This window comes from Fundulus heteroclitus, chromosome 9, assembly GCF_011125445.2.
Source record: "Fundulus heteroclitus isolate FHET01 chromosome 9, MU-UCD_Fhet_4.1, whole genome shotgun sequence".
Classification (NCBI taxonomy): domain Eukaryota; kingdom Metazoa; phylum Chordata; class Actinopteri; order Cyprinodontiformes; family Fundulidae; genus Fundulus; species Fundulus heteroclitus.
This window is the reverse complement of record NC_046369.1, coordinates 4,168,703-4,194,507: the sequence shown is the minus strand read 5'-3', so window position 1 is coordinate 4,194,507 and position 25,805 is coordinate 4,168,703. Positions and strand designations below refer to the sequence as shown.

General features: G+C 40.8%; 1 protein-coding gene across 1 annotated transcript in view; it reads right to left on the bottom strand.

Annotated features, from left to right (window-relative positions):
* The window catches only part of LOC105936982 (glypican-1), a 51,832-nt gene that overhangs the window by 9,692 nt on the left and 16,335 nt on the right, over positions 1-25,805 (bottom strand). The window contains exons 2-4 of the mRNA XM_012878074.3: positions 7,091-7,249; positions 2,539-2,756; positions 1,530-1,703 (exon numbers count right to left, since the gene is read on the bottom strand). Coding sequence (XP_012733528.2) covers positions 1,530-1,703; positions 2,539-2,756; positions 7,091-7,249 — 551 coding nt within the window. The remainder of the gene's footprint in view (positions 1-1,529; positions 1,704-2,538; positions 2,757-7,090; positions 7,250-25,805) is intronic.

The following is a 25,805-nucleotide window of genomic DNA, read 5'->3' as shown; positions in this document are numbered from 1 at the left end:
TTCTTCATTTCTTTTCTCAGCAGTGCCTATGCAATTCAATAGAGGGCAGCATTTACACATCATTGCCTGAACAAAGAGGGTACTGGCAGCCAAAGCTTTGCCACTACCCTAACAGAGAAGAAATTAGAAATTACTTTTAACAATGTTTATTTAGAAAACGATATAACCAGAGGATGAAAGTAAGTTTTTACTTCTACTTTCCATATATCTGATCATGGGCCATTTTTAACAAATGGATGCATAAAATATAGTATGCTAAAAAAATAACCATGACTTTTAAGTGCATTGGCCATTAAAAAAGAAAAACTGCCTGTGCAGCTACTGTTTCTAAATATAATCATGTGAAGGGCCTCCCATGATCCAAAAGGCCTCTGTGTTTAATTTGGTCAATGTTACATTATGCCGTGAGGTCATCAGGTTTGAGTTATATTAATAGTTTGCAGTCCCAAAGATAGGCAAGCATGTAGGCTGGATGTGCTCTGATGAGATACATTATAAAGTGCCAACAATGGGGGCCATTCTTTGCACGAAGATCCTTGACGAAATAAATGATTAAGACCTCAAAAATATAAATGGATATTTTTGCACAGCCTGTTGCTTCACATAAACTGCAGGGACAATTAATTCTTAAGCAGAAATACAAGCAGAGAATTTGCGTTTTTTCAATATTTCTTATCAGCTGCCTGCAAAACAAAACGGCCCTTGGGTATGACAAACTTAATCCTGTTTTTAATCTTTAATTCCTTTACTATAATCCATCAAGGTTTCTATTAATTAATAAAAAAAATAACACATAAGACTCTTTTCTGAAAATAAAGGCTTGATTGCAGGCTTGCTTTTTGAAGTGAAACATAAAAGGAGACAAGCACTGCACACATGTGGGAGTTTGTGGAAAATCTCCGCTAAGATCTTTAAAAAAAAAAAAAAAACTCCTCGCTCCAATAATGCGACATCAATCTTGTCAACCCGCTAAGAGAGAGCTTTGTTCTGATGGCAGAGTATGACGGTTCGTTTTTCGATGATCTTTTTGTTTCCCCGTCTGCGGGGTGGAGGATTTTTCTCTCCCAGTTAGGGTGTGACAACAGCCACCACATCTGCTTTCCTGGGAATCAGCCCAGCAGATATTAGACACACTGACGCACAAACAGCCGCATTATCAATAGTTCAGAGGCTCGTCCAGGAGGAGTGAATAATAACCTGAACTTGGCTGCATCGTTTGATAACTAGGATCCATTGGAATGTAAGTAGTTGACTGGGAATCAAGTCTGTATGATTTGATTGAACTGATTTAAATTTTTTCAAAAAGGACTTTGAGCCATTTGTCGTGAATCAGCAGCTATAAATAAACTGAATTGAATTCAGATGGCATTCTGTTCTGGCACGGTTACCATAATGCAAACCATAACTGCTTGCTCAAGTCTGGAAACAAGTACTTTATGGGATCGAGTTTCCGTGTTTGTCCCCCAAAGCGAGGGAGTTCCTAGCAGTGAGTCTGTGTGCAGATAGAAACACTAGTACACAAAACTCACCTGTGAGACCTGCTTGACCACATCTGCGCTGACTAACAGCCCCTGGACGAACGACCTGGCAGTGACATAAGACCGGATCACCTTGGTTTTCATGTCCCGGGGGATGTCTCCGAACGGCCGAAGCGTCTCCTGCTGCTTGGCGACACATTCGAGGTAATCCTCTGACAGGCTGACCTGTCCGACAGGGATGACACAGCGCAACATCGTCACATTCCTCAATAAAATTTTCATTTCTGAAAATGGCATTTCTGATGTCATTACTCCTATTTTAACTTCATTCTGGTATAATTTGCTAAATGTTCATCCAAATTCAAGATTATGGATCCAATCCCTGATATATGCATCTTTACTTGCCTCTCTGTTTTCGATTTCCAGTTCATTCCATGTCTCCTGACGTTTGCATTCAGTTCATGTCAGTTCACTTCACTTCAATTCAACTTGTCTCAGCTCCCATATAGATTCATCAGCATTTGTTTCACTCAAGCAAAATCGAAGACAGAAAAGCGTATTGAAAATGTTCTTTATATTTCCACACTCGCCCTCACTTACATAACCTGGCCAGCCAGATTTATAACGTGTAGCACTGTAGCTCTGTACGTTATAAATCTGCGACTGCTCCATCTGAATCCGTTTGGGGAAAGGAGGCAATTTCAGCAGAGATCTCCGAGCTGATTGGGCGAAGTGACACCTAGTGCCCGCCTACCACAGGTTGGTTTTAGTCAATGACTGTATCACATTAAAATGTAAGCAGCACGCACCATGAAAAAACCCAACAAAGTAAGCTAGTCGCCGCTCTACTATCAAAGAGGAAATCGTGGATTCTTACTGAACAGATGTGATAGCATCTTGCGTTTGTCGCACCGGTATGTCCCGCACTAAACCTCGATACTGCAACGTGGGTTGGCCCGAGCCTTTTTTGGTTCGGACACAAACGGTTGAACCCGGAGCGTGAGTTTGTGAATGCGCAAATACCGCGAGAATTCCTCTTGCAGGCAAGGCTGTCACTTACATCCGTGGGAGCAGAGGCTTTAAAAATTCGCTCCAGCAGCTGGGACCAAAAGTCGGACAGGCTATCGTCCAGGTTGAGGGCGGAGCCCCGGTAGTACTGGCGCAGGTTGGTGTAGAGCTCTGTGAACAGACGGTTGTTCTGGGAGTACAGGGAGCCGAGGGGAGACAGCACCTCCTGCAGCGAGCGCTCAGAGCGACCATGTAGATCTGTAAAATAGGCTAGAAAAAGACAGCAGAGGAAGGAGTTAAGACATCCTTGGTGGAGTGACGGTTAATGTCCTTGTAAAGGTGACACGGTGTTTAAGAAGAGTACAACTAATCAACATTAGGGTTACATGTTAGGGTTTCATTTCTAGCTATTTATTTTCAGCTTGTTTAAGCACACACTACGCTCTGAACTGCAGTATGTTTTTATAGGTGACGACCTTTACATCGGAAAGACATCCCCATTTAACTGAAACTGTGCGATAATAAAAGAAAACAAACATCTGACAATGCAACGGTAAATCGATTTATACCATTCCGTTCAATCCAGTGTAGATATACTGCTCCGATCCACAACCAATGTCACCTCAAGAAACTTGGGTCTAATACATTTGCAGGTATACAGGTCATTAAAGAAACGATAGCGACCTTTTGTACTCTAACTGCAGACAAAGTTCGGACACCCTTGCCCCTATGAGTTAGTGTTGTCCAGATTGACTGAAATACCTTCATTGAGACCCTGAAATTGGTCTCCAAAAACTTTGCCCTACTCCTCACTTTAAGCTGAGAGATGTTTTAAGGCTCCATTATATTTGCGGGTTGGGTTGTCGCGCAGGGCAGACTGGGCGCGAGCCCATAGAAGTGCTGTAGACGTTTATGCTTGATACGGACATACGTGGAGTATTCTCCAAAAACGCAGTACTTGACCAGTGGAAATGCAGTAAAAAGAGAAGAAACAGTTGGTGTCACACTTCCAAAATTGCTCCATGCAGTATTGTAAATAATCAAAAAGAATAGTAGAAGTGTTCATAGCAGCTAAAAAGAAATAAAGGAAGGGCTAGAGACGTAGAAGAAGACTATATGTTCCCCCGTTGCATACAGAAAGACGCGATGATGGGGGATACACCCTGTCTGTAAAGCATATAGGGATCCTTTTTTTTTTTATAAATAAAAGGTTTAAAAAAGACTTTGCTTTACTAACTAAAAGCTGATGGCTTTACATACTGTGGGCTATTGTTTGAGACTTGATTTATGCTGCAAGTGATGGAAACAGAAGTCAAAATCCTTGTTGCTCAGTATGAGGGATTGCTGCAAAGTCATCAACAATGCAGACGACTGTCCACTGTGGCTCTACGCTCTTTCAGGAGGAGTGAATGCTGCTTGGAGAGACTTGATGCAACCTGCTGGGTTTCCTTAGAGAGGAAACTTTTTGACCAATCTGTATTATTTGATTGAATTTGACTTTGTAAATTGCCTTGAGATGACATATATCATGAGTTGGCACTATACAAATAAAATTTAATTGAATTGAGTTGTTTGTACCCATAAACCTGACCAATAAACTGCCCCCTGAAAGTATGCTAGTAATTTGCGTATGCTGTTTTCAGTTTTATTTTGTTTTGTTCTCACAAAATAAAAGGAACATCATTTACAGCTTTTTTTATGATTGCTTAAACACTAAAAACAAAATAATTACATATTTATCGACACCTTACACTCAAGGAGCAAAACGTTGGACCGGATTCTCACCACTACAAACACAAAGTCAGCCTCACACTTTGTGCAGAACAACACACACAGTGATTTGCAAAACGTTAGACACTAAAGTATATCACAACGTCTCTTGCTTGCATTTCCAAAGCACTGACTGACAAATCACCACTCTCAAGAGCCAGCTGATTAAACACACACATCAGATGTACAAACACATGATTGCTTTATTGTAGACACACCGATCATGTTTGAGCACTACGAAGATGCAGCAGGTGAGTTCACCTGCTTTCAACCTAAATGGAAGAAGTCAGAGTAAGAGGAGGGAGAATTTGAGCAGGAGGTAGAGGAAGAGGAAGACCTGAAAGGGGAGGGGAACGTAGTCCTGTTCCCAAATTTGTCAAATGTCAGCTGTGCAACGATGCATCCATCATTTGTAAGATGGTTCTTTCCACGATTTGTGGGGCAACAGTGGCGCAGGAGTTAGGGAGTTTGTTCTGCAATTGGCACATTGCCGGTTTCATCCCCTGGTTCGACCATCTCAGGCAAGACACTTCACCCGAACTGCCTGCTGGCCTCTGTCAGTCTGCCCCAGGGCAGCTGTGGCTGCTAATATAGCTCACCACCGTCAGGGTGTGAATGTGTGAATGATTGATTGTAGAATAAAGCACGTTTGGGTTATCAGACTTGATAAAGCACTTTACAAGTAAAAACAACTTAACACATTGTCTTACCGATGAGGATATTGCCTGTGATGTTGTACTTTTACTATTGGTAGTACAGTATTTTTATTTTCTCGGCTGACACTGTTGGGACATTTTCTGTCGTGATTGTCTATGTTGACAAATTTTGGTTATATGAAGAGAAATGAATCATATTTTCAATTTGATCTTGTGTTGTGTTTTGGTGAATTTACCACGTTGTATATTTTCACTTTCTCTGTGTGCTTCGCTTGCAGTAATCTAATCCCTGAGAGGTAGAATTGTTAAACATGTTTTAAGTTAAACACAGCAGTCTGTAACTGGTTCAAATTCAAACAGAACTAAGCCTAATGAAATGTGTGTCTTTCATCTGGTAAGATGCTATGTTTTTTTTATAAATGTGTATATAGTATTAGATATAAGTACACAACCTGCTCCTGCATATCTATTGAAGGCCCATAGTTATTACAAGAGTGTTTCATTTTGCACAGAGTCTGACGTGTTCTGCATATTGTGTGTTTAGTTGTGCTAATTGTGGGCAGTGTTTTGAAATTCTGAGCCCTGTTTTCAAAATCATTCTTCAGCAATCGTAAAAAAAACTGTAACAAATCTGCACTTCTTGAGATGTCTATACCATTAGACATAAGTTCAGGAGAACTTGCTCGTCAAGGGCTCCTTTGCATCCCCCCATTTTGAAAGAGGTTTGTAGCCGTGGTCCGCGCAAGTGCAAAAACTTGCACCACGGCAGCTCATGGGGCCCGTGCTTTGGGACACCGCAATTGTGTCACTTTTGGTGCCCTGTTCAATGCAGCGAATATAAACCTAGCTTAAGGTGTTTTTTTTTTTGCATGAGGTTTTTTCGCCTTGTGGTTAGAGCAGCACGCTTGCAGTCTGAGAATGTTGCAAGTACCATGTTTGATCCCTGCAGACTGCCACTGTGGGTCCCTGAGCAAGACCCTTAGCCCCAGATTGCTCCCGGTGCGCTGTGATAGCTGCCCACTGCTCCCTAAGGGATGGGTTAACTGCAGAAGATAAATTTCATTGGAATGTACAATAGCAATGACAAATAAAGATTTCTTCTTCTCTTATTGTCTATACAGACGTGAAAATGTTCAGGTTAATAAAACCACTGCTCTCATTTAAAACAGTCCATACTGATTTCAGATCAGTCGGCTTCACTTCAGTTCTATCCAATCACCAATGACCAACGACAAGTTTTATAACATGGCTGCAATGCATACTTTTATTGCTTTTTGCCTAGAGTCACTGTAGAGATTTCTGTAATGGTTCCTTTAAAATCTCCACCTCCACCGGATGGATATTAAGTGACAGGGAGGTGAAACAGAGAGAATTAGGGAATCAGAGAGCTGTCTCTGCAGTATAATGGCTTCACCCTCATGCTTCAAAGGCTGTGGACCAATGCCAGGCGGCTGTAACCACAACCAGATGGACGGCCACATTACTGCATGTACGGTGGCCTTATGCCTCAGACTAATAATAACATGCTCCTCTGGCTTTCTCATCCTGTTGCCTAGTCTCTGTCTTTATTTTCGCGTTTTAATTCACTGTTTCCTCTTAGTACCGATGATGATGAGTTCTCGCTTGCTGCGCTTGTCTGTTTCCATGTTGGCATAGGGGGCATTTCTCAGTATCCTTTCTCTCTACATCGCCCTCTGTCTCTGATATTCAGCGATCTGCAGCCTCGGCTCCTCGGTGGGTCAACAGCTCATTAGCTGAACTAGCTGCTGCCTCAAGGGACAACCCTTTTTTTCTGTTCTGTCTGTGTATGTGTGTGTGTGTGTGTGTCCCCTAAAGATCAGTGGATCGGCTTATCACGTTTCATTGTGTCTGGCTGACTCTGCTCTCATTATAGCACCCAGGCAGGGGTCTTCTTGCTGCACAGGACACCCAAACCAGCATTCGGTGACACACACACACACACACACACACACACACACACACACACACACACACACACACACATTCCCTGCCATTATTGAAGCTGCAGTATTGACCGCCAGGCGCAGCCAAACACCACTTTGCAAATACACAACATACAAATGTCACGCTCCTCTGGGTGCGCTTCTGAAGGTTTGTTATTGAGCTTTGGCAGTAATGAGCGTCTTGTATGCACTCACACACCAACACCCTACTTACTGTCAAAGCTCCTGTGGAGAGAGTTGAAAGACGCCTGCAGGGACCTGCCGGCCTCTCTGATCAGTCCCACGGTCTCTTGGGTGCTCACACCGGCCAGGTTTTCCTCCATGGTGCTGGTGCAGCAGGTTGGACCCTGAGGACACGTCCTCAGATGTTCACCTTTAAAAGAGGGAAAGACTCCGTCACTCAATTGTACTGCATTAATACATATATGAGCCGATAACTAAATATGTCCGTTGTTTACTATTTACTTTCATTTGCAGCCAAATTATCCCTGAATACACACCTTAAAATTAACAGCTAGACTCAATATATAGAGCAACTTCCACACTTACTGACCCCGTCTTCTTAAGATGTATAAACAGCCTTAAAAGTTTTTTTTTTTTATTGTAGGTTAATTTGACAGAAAATTTGAGACGCGCCTCACTTTTAAGTGTTTATCTGTAGTTATGTTTTTAAAAATGTGTATTCACTGTCGAGCAGATGTTTAAGAAGAAACTGTTGTTGAAATGTAGTACACGTCATAGTTAGATTGAATGATTCAAGATTAGACATTAGACCCATCTGGGCACAAGATAAACACAACTCCCAGTCTAGGTACATGGATTATTGTATTAATGCTGCTATTTCTAAACAAGGGTTTAAAAGTGAAGTACATTAAAGATTTCTGTGCAATCATTTCTGGTCCATTGTCCCACTCTGACGGTTAAGTGGTGGCAACGTGTTTACAATTCAGTCTCTGGTAAGGCTTGAATTTGCATCTCGGCTGCATTAAGACCAGGGAAAGATGAGGCAATTTTTCAACAGAAGTCTAAATGGGTTTAACTGAAAGGAATTGAGTATAATTATTCTGCGGGAGAAAAAAAAAAGTAACTTTTTCACTAAATCACAAGTGACAATGAATAACATCTCTAACGAGTTCAAAAAGATAAATAACACTGAAGCCGTTTTTATTATACTGTTTTTCTTTTACTTTACTTTTTTAAGTTGATCATTCTCTTTTAGGTATAAGGAACTTCAAATTAATATTCTGGCTGAATAAGGACCCTTGTGAATCTTGCATCAGAGAGCAGGCTGGTAAATAAAGACAAATCTGCAATATTTACTGTCAGGAAGATGCAGATTGATGTGGCATCTATTTCAATTCATCATCATCATCCATAATGCCCATTGAACCTTGTTAAAATGTGAATTAAATAAAAGCATGGTTATGGCTGTTTCTTTTCAGATATGTCCATATCTGTTCCTAGCATCACATCAAATTAACTTTGCATGATATCAGCAAAATATGTAGTTGTGGTATTACTGTTTATAATTGGGATTTGAATGAAGCAATATTTTTTTGCCGATGGTTAATATCCCGAAACACATTCTCTGTGAACTTTAAAAAACTAAAGTTGAGTGAAGAAGAGAGTGACTAGAAATCTACATCGGATGTGGGCTTAAACGGGGCAGTCGAGAGACCGTGCAGCTAGCAAAATATATGACTAACTTTGAATGCATGACACTTGAAACATAGCATTTTACCAAACACCGTTTCTAAGAAGCAATTTCCAAATTGCAGAAACTGATATTGTGATGGGGACTGAGATGCAATATGTTGTGCAGCTGTAGTCCAAGAATTTCAAGCACGGTTCGTTAATTGAGACCAAAGGATGAAACATGCAGTCTTTGGTTAAAGCACAGGATTATTTAGAAGGCTCATTTACCGAGGGTAGATATTGCACATAAACAGGATTTTCATGAGATATTACAAGCTACATTGATCAGAAGAATTCACATCCAGACTAAAATAATAATACGAATACAATTTATTTGAAAGTACCTTTCAGAGCACCCAAGGACAAATTTAACAATGACAACAAATCATCATAAAGCAACACACATTAAAGTTTTAAAGAACTGACAATGATTTGAGTTTTGGCTTGAGGTTAGAAAGAAAATACATTTCTTATCATAAAGTCAAGTTGTCCTAGTATGACTATTTAAGTAAAGAAAAGTATTGAAGCACTAAATGACCAATTGACACAATGACAGACGCATGACACTCGAAAAGCTACATGCAGTATTCCTTCATTAGTTCACTATCAATAATTTATAAAATTATGAAATTTACAAAACTTCATCTTAAAAGATTCAGTTCCCATTAATCTGGGCCAAAAAAAAAAAAGCTGTAAAAAACAGAAACCCTTCATTTTCCTCGTGTCAGTAAGTCACGCCTCATTCTCACTTGGATCTTAGATTTATAGACCCGAGACTCCAAAATGTTATTGCCCTTGGCATTTCTGAGTGTGTCTTCAATGGATATTCTCAAACCCACAAGACAAAGTGAAATGCAAATCTTTTTTTTTTTTTGCACACAACGAGGCATTTGACCACACTTCAAGTAGCCTCCAGTCCTGTCTGCAACATTAGTTTCATGACAGACAACAGTCCTCCGGATTGCGTGTCTGTGAGCCTGCGTCTAAGCGGGTTAAGGGTGAGTAAGTACCCCCTCAGCTGTGCGCTTCGCTGCTCTCCGCCTTCTTAACAGGTCCAACGCTGGTGGCTGCGTGCGTGACAGTCGGTGTGAGTGTGACTGCGGGGGTGTGTACTTAGGTTGCCGGGCAAAAATTGGTCCATCGCGGTAAGTGGAGCAGAAGACAAGTTCCTTCATCATGACCACTCCATGAATCTTTCACTGGCACTTGGTGGTTTGTGTGCAGAACGTGATCACAGGCAGAGAAACCGACCGGGGCAGCTGGGTTATAGGAAGTGGCACCTTGTTTCACCACTCATCTCTCTTTTTGAGGATATGGTTTTGTCTTTTTTGCTTCACGGAAATACTAATTTTAAGTTTGATTTTAGGAGTTTCAGCTTTCATGCACAGCCTCATCCTATAACCATGATACTCATGTAACATGTACTCTTTTTTTTTGCCAGTTCTTAATGGTCAAGAGCAATTCATTCAATCTAAGATCAAATACGTCTTTCTTCTGATCTTAACACTAGAACACCCCAGAGTCCAGTAGACCATAATATCGCCAGATTAGGTTATTTTGACTTCCTGACTAACCAAAAAAAAAACATTTAAAATTCAAACCTTTGCAAATAAAAACCTTAGTATAAGCAGAACAAGAGATCAAGAGCTAAAAACTAATGCATAAATTAAAATCTTCTGTAGAGCTCATCAATGAAATCCTGTTGGGTAGCAAAAGGCAAGAAGCCCAGTAGAGAACCAAATGTAGAGTATTTGCTGTTTTGTGTTGACCATGACCTCATTCTCTTAGCAGTTCTCCAGACAGAACACCCTAATTCTCCAAAATCAACAATGTGCGCTCATAATCTAGAACCACTGTTGCTTAATAGTCCAGAATCTGCCTCAGTCAAGCCATGCCCCAAATAATGTTCTGGCCTTATATGTCAGAAGGCCGTGAACATGACAGCTGCGTTGCATTTTATATTGATTCTGTGGGATCCAAACGATCCATGGGCGGTCCTAGGCATATGTGGTCCTGACCACAGTGTTTGGTGCTCCAAATATCTCCTCACTACAGAGATGTTGAAGAGAGACGGTTTTAGGATAATTCATGAAGTGCGAGCCCCAGAGAGTTGGATTTAAGACAGCTGAAACCCCTCGCTTCACCTTTGCTATACTTTGTCAGAGTCTGTACATATTCATGTGAACTCTGAAGCCGAGACTGCAGGAAAAGACTGTAAATAGAGAGGAGGAGTGTTACGCTCTACACTGTGAGGAGATGTGGGTCAAGTGTAATCAGTCTCAATAGGTGATTTGGTTACACACACTGTGTTTGCCTCCAGGCTTCAGCATATATATCATTATGTCTGCATCTTGGGGGACGAACACACACAAGAATGCACTTCAGGAGAGCCTCATTGACATAATTCATTCCTGTGAGCCTCGGGCCTCCTTCAGATGAGAAATCAGAAGGCTGCAAAGTGAGGAGATTTGTCTATCTGCAATAGAAACAAAGAAAATGGTTGATGTTGTTGTTTTTCAATTGATAACGAGTTGCCTATTGTCATGTTGCAGGCAGCTTGTGCTCAAATATCCACCATCCTCCGAATGCAGACTGTCCTCACTTTAACACGAAATGATCTGAGTCAGAAGAAGGGGTGGAAATTGCTCATCTTTAAGATGCATCACCATAAAGAGACGGATGACTGTGCATCGATGCCGTGACAGCACCGAATCAATTCTTTGCTGCCACCACAAAATCTAATTATACACTTATTAATTGCAGTAAAATAGCTTAAACGGCAGGCGGTTCAGAATACATAAGTTGTTCAACCTCCATTCTGACCAGTCCGCGTTAAATGTTTACTTAAAAAAGCCAATATTGAGCCCAGGACACTATTAAATGTTGGATTTGATTCAAGTTGAAAGGCAAATGGACTCAGGCTGTGTGATATAAATCTATATCATAAAGTTAAAAACACAGTTTGTACCGGATATTTACTAAAACACTGTACAGTGCACTGTATAGGGACACAACTTTGTTTATTTGTGTATGACATCAAACCAAGCATTTCCATCAGGGTTAACGCAGGTATATTTATCAACTAATTTATCTACTATTATGTTTAAAGGTACCACTGATGTATTCCATTAAAATGAGCATCTTCTGTTTTATATATATACTAGCAGTAGTCAAACCGACATTATCACCCCCCCACACAGCCAGACATCTGTAACTTACAGGGTGTTGTCACAGCTAAATTCAATAAAACCCTTATTAGTCTGCTTATTGCTATGGGGGTGGGGGTCATGTTTTATTCAGCTGGTTATACTAGCATGGATTCAGAATTGGGTAAATACTCCAGTATTGCCTATGAGCAACATTTTGACGTCATATTTATGAGGATAAGACATATTTAATCTGCCACACTAGCTTCAGTTTCAACACAAATTCCCTAGAAAACCTGGCTCAGTTCAAACACAAACCTGCTGCTTGTTTTGCTGGCAGACTTTCAACAGCCAAACCTGGTCGCCACAGAGTTCGCATCAAGGCACCAGCATTTCATTTTCCATCTCCTATCCAAATCACCTGACTCCGACTTCCTTCTCGCCGTCGCACCTACCTGCTTCACCAGCCTGTGTTTCCTTGCATTCCTTGTGGCAGATGCAACATACCTGAGCTCGTCTTGACAAGTGAGCTCCCTCCACCGAATGTGCTGAGTAGACAAACAGCTAAGTTGCACCAGTCTGCAGGCTGACAGTTAGAAAATAATCCAATATTCAGCAAAAACCTTTAGAAAGGCCACGGTGGGTGATTTGACAGAAAGTCTAAAGTTACAAACACTGGTTTTAAACTTTACTCTGTCAATTAAAACAGAACTCAGAGGGGTAAAAAAACACACAGAATTCCTCCAAAATACCAAGATACAACATAATCATTTATTCATGATCTTGAGAAGAGCGGTCTATTTACCTCTAAAACCGAAGTAGAGATTCATTAAACTTTTCTGAACACGTTTGCCACTGCGTTATGCATAAAGAATGAACAGAGGGTCCAAATGGTCCTCTAGTGAAACACGTTTTTGCGTAAAGAATAGATATTTTCTCCCTCTTTTTTTTTTTTTCCTTCTGCATGTCATAGCAAATTATTGTTGCCGAACTGAGCCTTGGATCCAGTGGGATTGAGGGTTGCTTGTTTTTCCACTGCAGGAGAATGTGAAATATGCAGCGAGGCCGCATTTACACACACAGTCTCTTTGTTTTGTGAAGAGCCCAGGTGGGCTTCTGTTCAGGTGGTCTCCAGTGCAAAAAAAAAAATCTCAAATGTTCTTGCAACATTTGTGGAATGAAATAAATGACAGAAAACCAAATTGCTATTGATTTACCTTAAAAGAAATGCCAATTACGGATCTTAGCATCCATCTCTGACTTATTAGGTGAGACAGATAAAGGTCTTACATTTCTTTGCTTGCTTTAATTACTGTGAATGCAGTAGGCATTCACAGTTATTGAGATCCTCTTCCGCCTTTTCACTGTTTAAACTTTGCTTCGCTTCTCCTCCTACAGTTTTTCTCCGATTTCAACCATTCAACTTTTAAACTATTCAGCTTCTTCTGGAATGGATGGCTATGTCTTTTTGTACTTTTAACTCTTCAACTTTTTAAAATATTCAGCTTTTTCTGCACATTTTCAGCTTTTTTTTTCTCCCATAGGAAATGAATGTAATTCACTAAAATTCCGCTCATTTCAGCTGCTTTTTGACAGCTTACTGCTTCAGCCTACTTTCAGCTAGAAACGCCATTCAACTTTTAAAATGTAGTGATATCTTTCAGCTATTATGGTCTATTTCAGCTTTTTCATATCTTTTACCATTTTCATATAGTACCTCCTTAAAATAATTTTGGCTTTTCAAGAAATTCAGCAAATAACATGCGTTGCTATGGTCGTCAGGGAGGCAGTTATAGAGTGCGCACTCTAGAAATTCAACAAATTCTTCTTCTCCGAACAACTTCTTCTCACTCGCTCAATTTTCAACCTATCCACATAAATTATACATCAAAACGTAGGAATTTTTGTCTGGATTCAGGAAATGTAACCCTCATTGGGGTAGCATTTATAGATTTTTCGCAAATCACCTCAGAGCGACACAAACCCGAAACCTCCCCCATTCATTTCCTATGGAGCGGTTTTGAAAAATGACGTCTGAAAATCCAAAACATCACACGTTTTCGCATCGTCGCTACTCCTAAACTGTTTGATGTACAGGCATGACACTTTCACATATGAATGTCCCAACCCTTCTGGCACTCACAAAAAAGGAATTTTGTGGATAACTGTTACGGTTTTTCCGCAGGAACAATTTGTTCGGGAGTAGCGAATTTGCAAAATCCTGAAGATGCTTTGGACCTCCATCACCCCAAATGATCCACTTTTTTACATCGTCACTGTGCCTACACCGATTTTTGTACAAACATTGAAATGAGCAACATAGTCCTCAAAAGCCTGCTGATACTCACAGTGAAATAATTGTTTTGATATCTCTTATACTTTTTCAGATAAACGATTTGTTCGGGACTGTTTTTAGAGGATTTTGGAAATTCCTTAAAAAAACCCTTTAGATCATAATTTTTTACGCCTTTATTAAACTTTTTCCAGCAAAAAACGATAGCTTTTCTTCTTTCCCTATCCGTTACGAACTAAACGCAGAAAAAATTACGTCTCTACCATTTAGGGATCAGGAGATATGAAGCGTTGTTCGGGGCAAAGTTCTCCATTATAATCCAATGGGACTTATTGTGAGCAAAGTCTCTGCACTTCGGTAGACTGGCCGCTGCAGGTGTGTCAGTGAGTTTCCATGACGACGGAACTCTGAGGGCCAGAGGGACAGGATCAATTGAGATAGAATGGCAACTTTCGACGCTCACCGCAGTTGCTGTGATTAATGTAGGAATCTGAAATTCGCACAGTCACTTCCTCTTGACATTTTAAAATTTTCAAATGACTTTCAGCTATGTGTCACTTTTCTGTCGAATTTTGGATTTCACATGCTTTCCTATTGGGGCTTTGCTTCCAACAGGACCTGGCATGATGCCCAGACACGACCCAATTGGCCAATACAGCACCACCCACCTGTGGGAAATGGCGCTACACGCCATTTTGGTCAAATGTTGAGTTCTGGGCCCAGATGTGGTGAGGCTTAGTTGCTAAAGGAGGCCAATCTGACCCATGAACTTTGGTGACGTTTGGCGACATTAAGTATTGGCACCCCTATTTGAGGCACTTCCCAGTACAGGATTTGGACCAAACTGACAGAGTACAATCACCCGGTGATCCTGAGCACAACCATGTTAGCGGCTAACGGTTAGCATGTTGCTAATTGGAAGTAGCTCTAGGAAGCTCGGACAAACTTCTGCTTTACAGAGTCTGTACCTCCTTTATACAGAATGCTCCACAATAAGTTTGGGCCTCGTCACGTAAAGCATCTCCAAGTTAGGGGGTGTCAAACATCCAATGCTTTTCAATGGGGGCGAAACCCCTTATACTCCCTAGAAATGCAGGCCCACATATGGCTACAGTATATTAAAGTTTGAAATTCTACTTCTGCTTTGTTAAACGATTCAGTGTATAGAATGAGTTAGGAAATGTTTGGTGCCTTTCCCTCAGTTTTTTCTTCTTCTAATCATTCAGCTATTGTTCTTTCATGTTCAAATTCTTCAACTCTTTCAAATTCTTCAACTTTTTCAACTTGAACTTTTTCAACTTCTTCAATGCTTTTCAGCTATTTTTTCTCTTCTTCAAAGATCTTCTGCATCTTTTGCTCAATCATTCAGCTATCTGCATTCACAGTGCATTTTCGCAGGAAATGCAAATTTTTCTAGTTACTGTGAATGCAGTAGGCATTCACAGTTATTGAGATCCTCTTCCGCCTTTTTACTGTTTAAACTTTGCTTCGCTTCTCCTCCTACAGTTTTTCTCCGATTTCAACCATTCAACTTTTAAACTATTCAGCTTCTTCTGGAATGGATGGCTATGTCTTTTTGTACTTTTAACTCTTCAACTTTTTAAAATATTCAGCTTTTTCTGCACATTTTCAGCTTTTTTTTTCTCCCATAGGAAATGAATGTAATTCACTAAAATTCCGCTCATTTCAGCTGCTTTTTGACAGCTTACTGCTTCAGCCTACTTTCAGCTAGAAACGCCATTCAACTTTTAAAATGTAGTGATATCTTTCAGCTATTATGGTCTATTTCAGCTTTTTCATATCTTTTACCATTTTCATATAGTACCTCCTTAAAATAATTTTGGCTTTTCAAGAAATTCAGCAAATAACATGCGTTGCTATGGTCGTCAAGGAGGCAGTTATAGAGTGCGCACTCTAGAAATTCAACAAATTCTTCTTCTCCGAACAACTTCTTCTCACTCGCTCAATTTTCAACCTATCCACATGAATTATACATCAAAACGTAGGAATTTTTGTCTGGATTCAGGAAATGTAACAGTCATTGGTGTAGCATTTATAGATTTTTCGCAAATCACCCCAGAGCGACACAAACCCGAAACCTCCCCCATTCATTTCCTATGGAGCGGTTTTGAAAAATGACGTCTGAAAATCCAAAACATCACACGTTTTCACATCGTCGCTACTCCTAAACCGTTTCATGTACAGGCATGAGACTTTCACATATGAATGTCCCAACCCTTCTGGCACTCACAAAAAAGGAATTTTGTGGATAACTGTTACGGTTTTTCCGCAGGAACAATTTGTTCGGGAGTAGATAATGTGCAAAATCCTGAAAATGCTTTAGAGCTGCATTGTTCCACATGATCCACTTTTTTACATCGTCGCTGTGCCAACACCGATTTTTGTACAAACATAAAAATGAGCAACATAGTCCTCAAAAGCCTGCTGATACTCACAGTGAAAGAATTATTTTGATATCTCTTATACTTTTTCAACTAGAGCGATTTGTTCGGGACCGTTTATAGAGGATTTTTGAAATTTCTTAAAAATTTCCTTTAGATCATAATTTTTTACGCCTTTATTAAACTTTTTCCAGCAAAAAACGATAGCTTTTCTTCTTCCCCTATCCGTTACGAACTAAACGCAGAAAAAATTACGTCTCTACCATTTAGGGATCAGGAGATATGAAGCGTTGTTCGGGGCAAAGTTCTCCATTATAATCCAATGGGACTTATTGTGAGCAAAGTGTCTGCACTTGAGTAGACTTGCCCCCTGCAGGTGTGTGAGTGAGTTTCCATGACGACGGAACTCTGAGGGCCAGAGGGAGAGGATCAATTGAGATAGAATGGCAACTTTCGACGCTCACCGCAGTTGCTGTGATTAATGTAGGAATCTGAAATTCGCACAGTCACTTCCTCTTGACATTTTAAAATTTTCAAGTGACTTTCAGCTATGTGTCATTTTTCTGTCCCATTTTAGATGTCACATGCTTTCCTATTGGGCCTTTGCTTCCAACAGGACCTGGCATGATGCCCAGACACGACCCAATTGGCCAATACAGCACCGCCCACCTGTGGGAAATGGCGCTACTGACCATTTTGGTCAAATATTGAGTTCTGGGCCCAGATGTGGTGAGGCTGAGTTGCTAAAGGAGGCCAATCTGACCCATGAACTTTGGTGACGTTTGGCGGCATTAAGTATTGGCACCCCTATTTGAGGCACTTCCCAGTACAGGATTTGGACCAAACTAACAGAGTACAATCACCCGGTGATCCTGAGCACAACCATGTTAGCGGCTAATGGTTAGCATGTTGCTAATTGGAAGTAGCTCTAGGAAGCTCGGACAAACTTCTGCTTTACAGAGTCTGTACCTCCTTTATACAGAATGCTCCACAATAAGTTTGGGCCTCGTCACGTAAAGCATCTCCAAGTTAGGAGGTGTCAAACATCCAATGCTTTTCAATGGGGGCGAAACCCCTTATACTCCCTAGAAATGCAGGCCCACATATGGCTACAGTATATTCAACTTTGAAATTCTACTTATGCTTTGTTAAACGATTCAGTGTTTAGAATGAGTTAGGAAATGTTTGGTGCCTTTCCCTCAGTTTTTTCTTCTAATTATTCAGCTATTGTTCTTTCATGTTTAAATTCTTCAACTCTTTCAAATTCTTCAACTTTTTCAACTTCTTCAACTTTTTCAACTTCTTCAATGCTTTTCAGCTATTTTTTCTCTTCTTCAAAGATCTTCTGCATCTTTTGCTTAACCATTCAGCTATCTGCATTCACAGTGCATTTTCGCAGGAAATGCAAATTTTTCTAGTTTCCTTTACAACTTGATAGCAAATGCATAAGGTGAGCAGCACTGATAGTCCTGTAATCCATACAGATACTTTATATTGCATGGCTTAAAGTTTTGAGTTTCACTTATAAATGTAACTATTAGCTCTTTTTTGTGTGCAGCAGGACCTGCGAAACTCTACTGTTGGCCATTTGCATTATTTCACCGCTGAAAAAAACTTAACCATTAAAAAATATCCTAATACCAAGCATTGAATATTTGTAACATGTCCAGACAGACTTGTCAGAAAATAACCTTTTTTCATGCAACTAGCAAACAGCATGAGTAATTCCAGTCTGCTATACACAAGAATCTGTTCGACTGGTCCATTTGACAGGAAGTAAAGTCATGCATTTTTCTAAAGCTCCAATCAGATTAATGAAAAATGCACATGAAAAATCCGTGAAAATTATGCCAAAAGGACAGTCAAGTCACACTGATGCAACCTGGCAACCTAATCTGTGTTTTAAACATCTTACTCCGCTTGTGTAAATTCTGAATTTGTCAATTCAATTTTTTCATATAATTCAGAAAATAATCCGGTACAGTGGAATTTACCACAAAGGCAGCCTCCAAAGACTATTTAATTGTCCTCCACAGAAAATGAGCCCTCAATCCATACTATATTTTATCTAACGATGCCTGTATAAAATCTTTCCATTTACGGCGCTTCTTGGGTTTTTGTCTTGGAATCGATCTATAGGTTGTTTACCAATGGCCAACATGTCTGTTGCATGCTTACAGAGATCTGAAGAATACCAAAGGATAGGTTAGCTGACTGAATGCCTCAAAACTTCCCCAAATTTAGAGCTCAGGTATAAAGATGAACACCCACAAAGGTCCACAATCCTAATATCACACCCGAATGCCAAAATGTACCAAGTTAGCGCCTGTACTGTGAGAACAGTAAGCTGTGGAAAATGAGGCCTTAAACTATTCAGAACTTGCCGTGACAGAGTTGCTTTGAGGTCGGCGCCGACTTGTTACACCACGTTCAGTCAATTAGGCTGCTGAATTAATTTGATTGTGCAAATGTCAGGTGAGCTTTCCCAAACACCTCGTGCCCAGCTGATGTGTCGGGTCGATTCAGGGAAGGGTTGGACTATTAAATTGGTGTTATTAAAGTTGAAGCCTGTGGGCGCGACAGTGGTGAAAGGGTAGAACACGTGACAGAGGCCTTGGTTGTCCACACGGCCGACCCAGGCTTTAGTCCCGGCCCGTGGACCTTTGCTGCATCTCCTCTCCTGCACTTTCAACCACACTTCCCACAGACTGCAACAAATAACAAATCAGAGCTACTTAAATATTAGTGAAAGGGATGTCAGAATCAACTTAAAAATATATTTTTTTAGCTATGTAGAACGAGGGTAAAGATAATTCCTATTTTAAAGTTAATAACAACTACATTTTGTTCTCAGAAATGTGTTTTATTAAAACAAAAATGGCAAACAGGAGGGCATTATGTTTTTGATTAGTGATCAGATTACACTGAATAATCTGCACACAACGGCACTATGGACAGCAGGATTAATGAGACTTAATCCAAAAGGACCCGCTGTCCTCATTGTAATGGGAGTTTAATCTAACAAACTATACAAACACGCTTACCCGTCGCTACGTGGCCTCGGATCAGGGTCAGCAGGAAATCATGTGGATACAACAGACACCCAAACAAGGATGTTAAAAAGGCCCCACACAGCAGCTTTGTATTGTATTGGTATTGATTACATTCTACTACATTCCAATACATTTATTGATCTAGGCTGTTCAACTTTAACCTTGATTTGATCCTCGCTTTCATTTCAACTTATCGCCCACGCTGCCATAAAGTGAACAAGATCCTTCTTTTTTTTTTTCTTTGTACCTCTGAAACATAACAAATGCTTTCAAGATCCAGAACTGCTGAGGCATCTAGAGGGTTAATGAGACGTGAAAATCTAATTACACCCTCAGCTGCAGCAAAAGTGCTTCATCATACGGCTTACCTGCGGCAGACAAGTCTCTCACCGAGGTAAGAGGATACCATACACTGAAGCTGAATCAACACACTGCAAAGCATAACGAGACGACAAGGTTCCACGTGCTTTACTGTATTTCAGCTGATTCTGCTGAGAGAAACGCTAACTGAAAGTGCCGCCATCCACCGCTATCACTTTTATCCAAGGCGTCCGTTTGGATTACTGTACACGCAACGCTGGCATTTATTTTAAGAGACGAGTGACAGCTGATTAATTTATTTCACCAGTGCAGGTCATTGCCCTGTTGTTTTCCTCAAACACTGTTAATTTGGATCCCTGTTGTCACTGCCCCGACGTTAATTCAACAACACCAGAGGAGTGGGCCAAGACAATGCTGTCTCGGTCAGGTTGGTGAATCTGCTGCTGCAAAGATTGTGAGAGCTGTTAAAAAAAAGGTAAAAATCTCCTTTATTTGGAACAAGCAGATTGATTTTACAAATTAAAGCTTTTGCACTTTGATGTACTAAAAGATGTGACAGTTATGTAGTTGCTGTAAGCTCTAGCATTTATTTACATATTAGAAATATTACATTTTCAGATTGGAACAATCTGTAAAACATAGAAATTTATAGAACCGTGCTCCTTCTAAGGCTGACAATGTTGCTATAATGTCCCGATCTTATGCTTGGTATTGGATCAGGGTGCCTGTTCTGTCAACCATGATCGTAGCCACAAGGCCACACTTTGCACAGCCAATTTCAAATAGAGTTAAAGTCTATTTTCATAGACATGGCCTGAAAAACTAAAATAACAGACCACGCATGCTATCTGGTTGATCTGAAAACAGGGCATTTTCCTAAAGAATCAACATGTTTTTCGCTCTATACATCACAGTGAAAGAGAGATTGTTTCGGCTGCTGCAGCTCCCGGTCTGTCTGTGTGACATGGCCTGCTTTTTGCACAACCAGAAAGTTTGTTTAAGAAGATGGGGAACAGTGTTTAAGTTTTGCTTGTGCACGTGTAAATGGACCTGCCCTGAACATAATCAACAAGTCCTGTCAAAACAGAGAGTATACATGCTAACATTAGCCTAGCACCTTGGCCAACTGCTAATGCTTGGAAACCTCTTCAACAGTGAGACGCGACAGTTTAGTGCAGACTTCAGCCGCGTGTCAAATAACATAAATAGTTAGAAGCAAAAGATAAATCAATGCTGTTTTAGGTAAATAGTAGTACAAACGTAAACATAGCTGTCTAAACCTAGTTACCTTGGGGTTGAAGAAACATCTAAAAAAAAATTCTCAATCAGAAACTGAAGTTGGAGGAAAATGTTTAGAGAAACAGATTAGAGAAACCAAAGAGATTTAAAGCTAATGCACTTTAAAGCTAATGGTTTTGTAAAAGAAAAAGATCTCAAGACAATTAGAGAACCTAATTGTTGCCTAAAGAGGTTTATTGAAGCAAGGTGTTCTCTTCTGAACACGTTGCTTTTAAAATTAACTCATGAGTTGTAATTTTTCCAGAAGAATTTTAGTGTTAAATAATAGAATATATCCATAGAATAGAAATGCCAAAATAGAATAATCCGATGTCAATCTGAATCTCATTAGAAAACCTGCTCTGAAATAATTTAATGAATAATACTTATTCACAACTGGGAAAAAAACAGTAAGAAACATACTGGGACAGACTTAAGACACTTATTAGATTTTAGATTTACCAATTTCATTGCTTTTTCCTCCTATTTGTAAATCCTGTCCTACTTTCATCCATCGCATCTTAATGTAACTCATCTTCTTAAAGCCGTTCAGCTTTGTCCACTTTGCTTTTTCATTTTTAACAGCTTTCTTCCTTCCACTCACTCCACTCTCCTTCTGTCTGTACTCGACTCTCCCCTGCTGGGATGAAAGTTTGTCACAGGAAGCAACTTTGCGTTGAGCTGCGCAAACAGCCTTCCTCACTGTAACCAAAACGACCTCCGATTTTCTCAGTCTGTAAGACCATATGCACGCAAACAGCTCGGCGCGCGCGGATGGGACACGGTGCGGAACGCAAACAAACATTGTCGCTACAAATGAAATGCAAAACGTGTGCTAAAATCAAATCAAAATAGCCTTTATTTTAACGCACGCCCTGAGCCTGCCCTCGCTCTGCCGTCACACACCACATCAAAGCAGCTTATTGCTGTGCAGTAAAAGTGGCGCAGTGGTTTGAATTTATTCCCTTCAGTCAGACGTTTATTCACTGCTTCCCTTTCCTAATGAGCGTCTTACAATAACCCTGTCACTTACTGCGGCAAATTACTGCTACCTAAATGAGAGTCAGATTGAATGTCTCTGTGCATGCGAATTAGTGTGTGTGTGTCTGTGTGCGAGTGTTTCCCCCTCACGCGCTCTTCGTCATTTTAAGACCACCTGTATGTGATTTAATGTCCCGCATGGACTTCCTTCCAAAGTACACTTTTACCATTTTACAATCCAGCGAAAAGCAAGGGAGGGCTGAAAATGAGAGGAGCTGTAATGATAGGTGGGCAGAGATAGAGAGAGAGAGGAGGGAAGGGATGGAGGGATGAGAAAGTAATAAATCGGAAATCAACAAACAAGGAGGAGTAAAGCACTGTTAATAGAGGCAGATGCATAAAAGAAAGTGGAAGAAAAGAGCAAACATTTACCTAGAAACGTCTGATAAATCTGAATTCTTTTAACCAAATTATTGTACTGTGTGAATTTATGCCTGATTGACACTTGACCTAAAATGTCCCATATGCCAAAGTTTCATTGCAGTTTAAAATAATTTCACTGACCAAGTAAAGCCGCTCAAAGCTTTGTTAAACCTAAAATTTGATGAGGTTGCTTGTCTTGTCGCTTAGATTTGTAAGTGTCCAAAAGTATTAGAAAAATATGTACCACTTTACAATAAGGCTACCCTCATAGATAGCTAACAAATAGTTTACAGATATGTTATAAATAACCTGTAAACACTTTATAACGCATTCATAATTGTTTATCATACATTAATTGAGGGTGAGCAAGAGACAAAACTGTTTGTCAAATGGTGAGCCTAATCTCTTCAACTATATATTTCATTTAGATTTGCTTATACTAAACATTTCAGACTAAGTCACTACCATGTAAGCACAAACCGCTTAGTTGTCACTACTGCTCACCCTTAATTAATGCATAATAAACATTTATGAATGAGTTCTAAAGTGTTTACAGATCAATTAATAACATATTTATATACTATGTATTAGCCATCTATAAGGGAAGCCTTGTTTTAAAGTGGTATGGAAAAATCTAAATGCAGCACATGTCTTCTTGTGACTGGAAACAGGATTCGGGAAAAGAAATATAGAGGTTGTGAATTTTATTATTATTATTACAGATGCAACACTAGCTAAAATATGAGACCATTACAATGTCAATCAATTCATAAATCTGATCTAATGAAAGTACAGAATTTTAAACAGTATCTAATAAATCAAAAGCCAAAATATTTCAGATATTCTCAGCGTTTTATTTAATGTTCCAGCTTTTTTTTTTTTTTTTTTTTTTTTTTTTTCCCAGTGTCCTGTCTAGCAATGTGGCAATAAAAATTGATATCTTAATGCCAAATAGAGCTCGACAGATTTTACTTTCACAAGTGGAGCAAACAGCTTTCGCCATAATGCTCCGCTTGATTTGTGCGTGTAAATAGCTTTATTGTGATTCCTGCAGGGAGAATTTCAAATTATATGGACACTACAATGGGAAAGTAGGAGAGTAAAAGAAAAACAAGAACAGAAAAAGAAAAAGAGAAAGAAGAGGTGAAAGAAAGAAGAGATAAAAGGAAGAGAATGATAAAACTTCCTCTGTCTGCTCCATCACCTGGAAAGAGACACAAAAAGAACAGCACAACCAACAGACATAAAGCAACAGATACAATCGTGTAACACCTTGATACCATTGCTAAATCATATGTATTATTATTTAAGCTGACATGTGTAATGTGATACCTAAAAAAAAAAGGTAAAAGAAAGTAAATAAATTATAGCCTTTCTGTATATAAGTGAACATTTAATACCTGGGACCCAGCACCTGTGGGAGATTGTGAGAGTGCACTAGTTTAGGTGAAAATTATCCAGAAGGAAATGGCTTGATAGTGATTGTGGAGAACCGAAGACCCACCTTCCCCGAGCACAGAGGCAGGGGTCAGGGGACCCATAACCCCGGACTCCCAAAGGGGCCTCCAAAGCAGTGCGCCCGAGAGGGGCCTTCACAGGAAATGTACAACCCCCCCCCTGAGGAAAGAGGAGAGACGACCCCGAGGAAATCCCCCAGCCACCGCAATGCCGACGCCCCCAAGAGCCGCGGGGACGAGCCCGTGGGCTCCGCCGGCAGCCGGCTCCGCTGAAGTGGTCCTGGCCATGGGCCCTGGGGGCCAGAGGCCCCAGGGGCGCCCCGCCCCCGCGGCAGGGGCCCCGGCCGCCCCCCGGGGGGCCAGGCTCCGCGAAGCCACCGCCGGGAATGGGCCGGCGCCCACCCGGGAACCCGCCCCAAACCCGAGGACCGTCAACGCGCCAGAGGGTCAAGGCGCCCGCCAACGCAGCGGAGGAGGGCAGGACGTGGGGGGATGGGCTCCGCACCTAGCGGAGACTTGAGATGATCTTGGGAGAGGGAGCGGACCGAACCCAAACCTGGAAAAAAAAAAAAAAAAAAAAAAAAAAAAAAAAAAACACTCATTCACACCATCCCTCCCTTGTGCCCCACTCGCCACACACAGACACCAAAAAAAAAAATAAATAAATAAATAAATAAGATAAATAAATAAAATAAAAAATAAATAAAAAAAAGGACGCTTTACACACATTCTCACATAGCATTCACATCCAAAAAACCCAAGTGGGGGGGGGGGGTCACCACAATTCAACAATACGACTGCCTGTGCCCGACCCCCGGCCCCGCCCCCGGACCAGGCGCCCCCCGGACCAGGCCCCCCAAAGAGGGGGGGCCGACACGACCCGTACGGGCCATCCGACCAGATGTTCCAGAACCAATGTTCCAGCTTTTTCTTGATAACAATTGCCTTTAACAGTAAAAGTTTCCCATTTTAAAATCGGTGACAGCAAAACAAACGCTTGTTGAGGAGCAACCTAAAATAATAAGGAAGTGGGGAACATGTTAAAAAGAAGGATCACACCGGGCGGCCAAACACTGGGTGAACCATTGCTGCACTAAAAATATCTCGGCAACCCACACATTAACCCTGTGTGCGTCTGCGTGATTATGTGCTCACACGGCACCAACTTCTCCATATAATGCCGTAATTCTATGTTATTCCGGGGAGCACCTCAAAGCGCTTACACTAATGACAACTTTTACTCCAATTCACCAGGTTTGCAAAAAGCCTCAACACGTGCCAACCGGCGCTCGCCATGCATGTTGCAAGGAGTCGTGATGGGCTTGTGTGAGTGTGCACATTTGTGCAAGTATGTGAAAAATTGTGGGGCAGCCAAAGGTCTCCTGAGCCATCTCCGGCTGCAGGGATTAGCCCTTTTTCTGCCCATGCCTTTAAAACACAACACTGTCTTCTTCACCTCTATGACAAAACAAGATTTAAGTACGAAAAAAAAGATACTTAGGACAGAATCACGTATGAAATAAATCTTTTAAAGGATTGGGTGTTTTGTTTGAGGCAGTAACAGCACAAGAAATTATGTTTGGAGGACCTGCTAATGCAAATCTTAACTGGTTTAGATTAACAGATTAGACATTAAGCCTAATCCAACATGGGAAGGTGGGGAAAGGGAATAGGGTGCGCATGAATGTTTGCGTGAGCAGAAAAAGGTGCAAAGAGGGGCAACACCGGGTCGGATTTTACCATCAGAGCCCTTTCTCAGCTGGGGGGGGCATCAAACTTCTGTGGTCAGGCAAACATTAGGTCGCAGCCTGAGGTCGGCCCTTTCCAGGTCAAGTCTTCAGAGTCAGAACGGCAATGAAACTGAATGAGTGTGACACTGG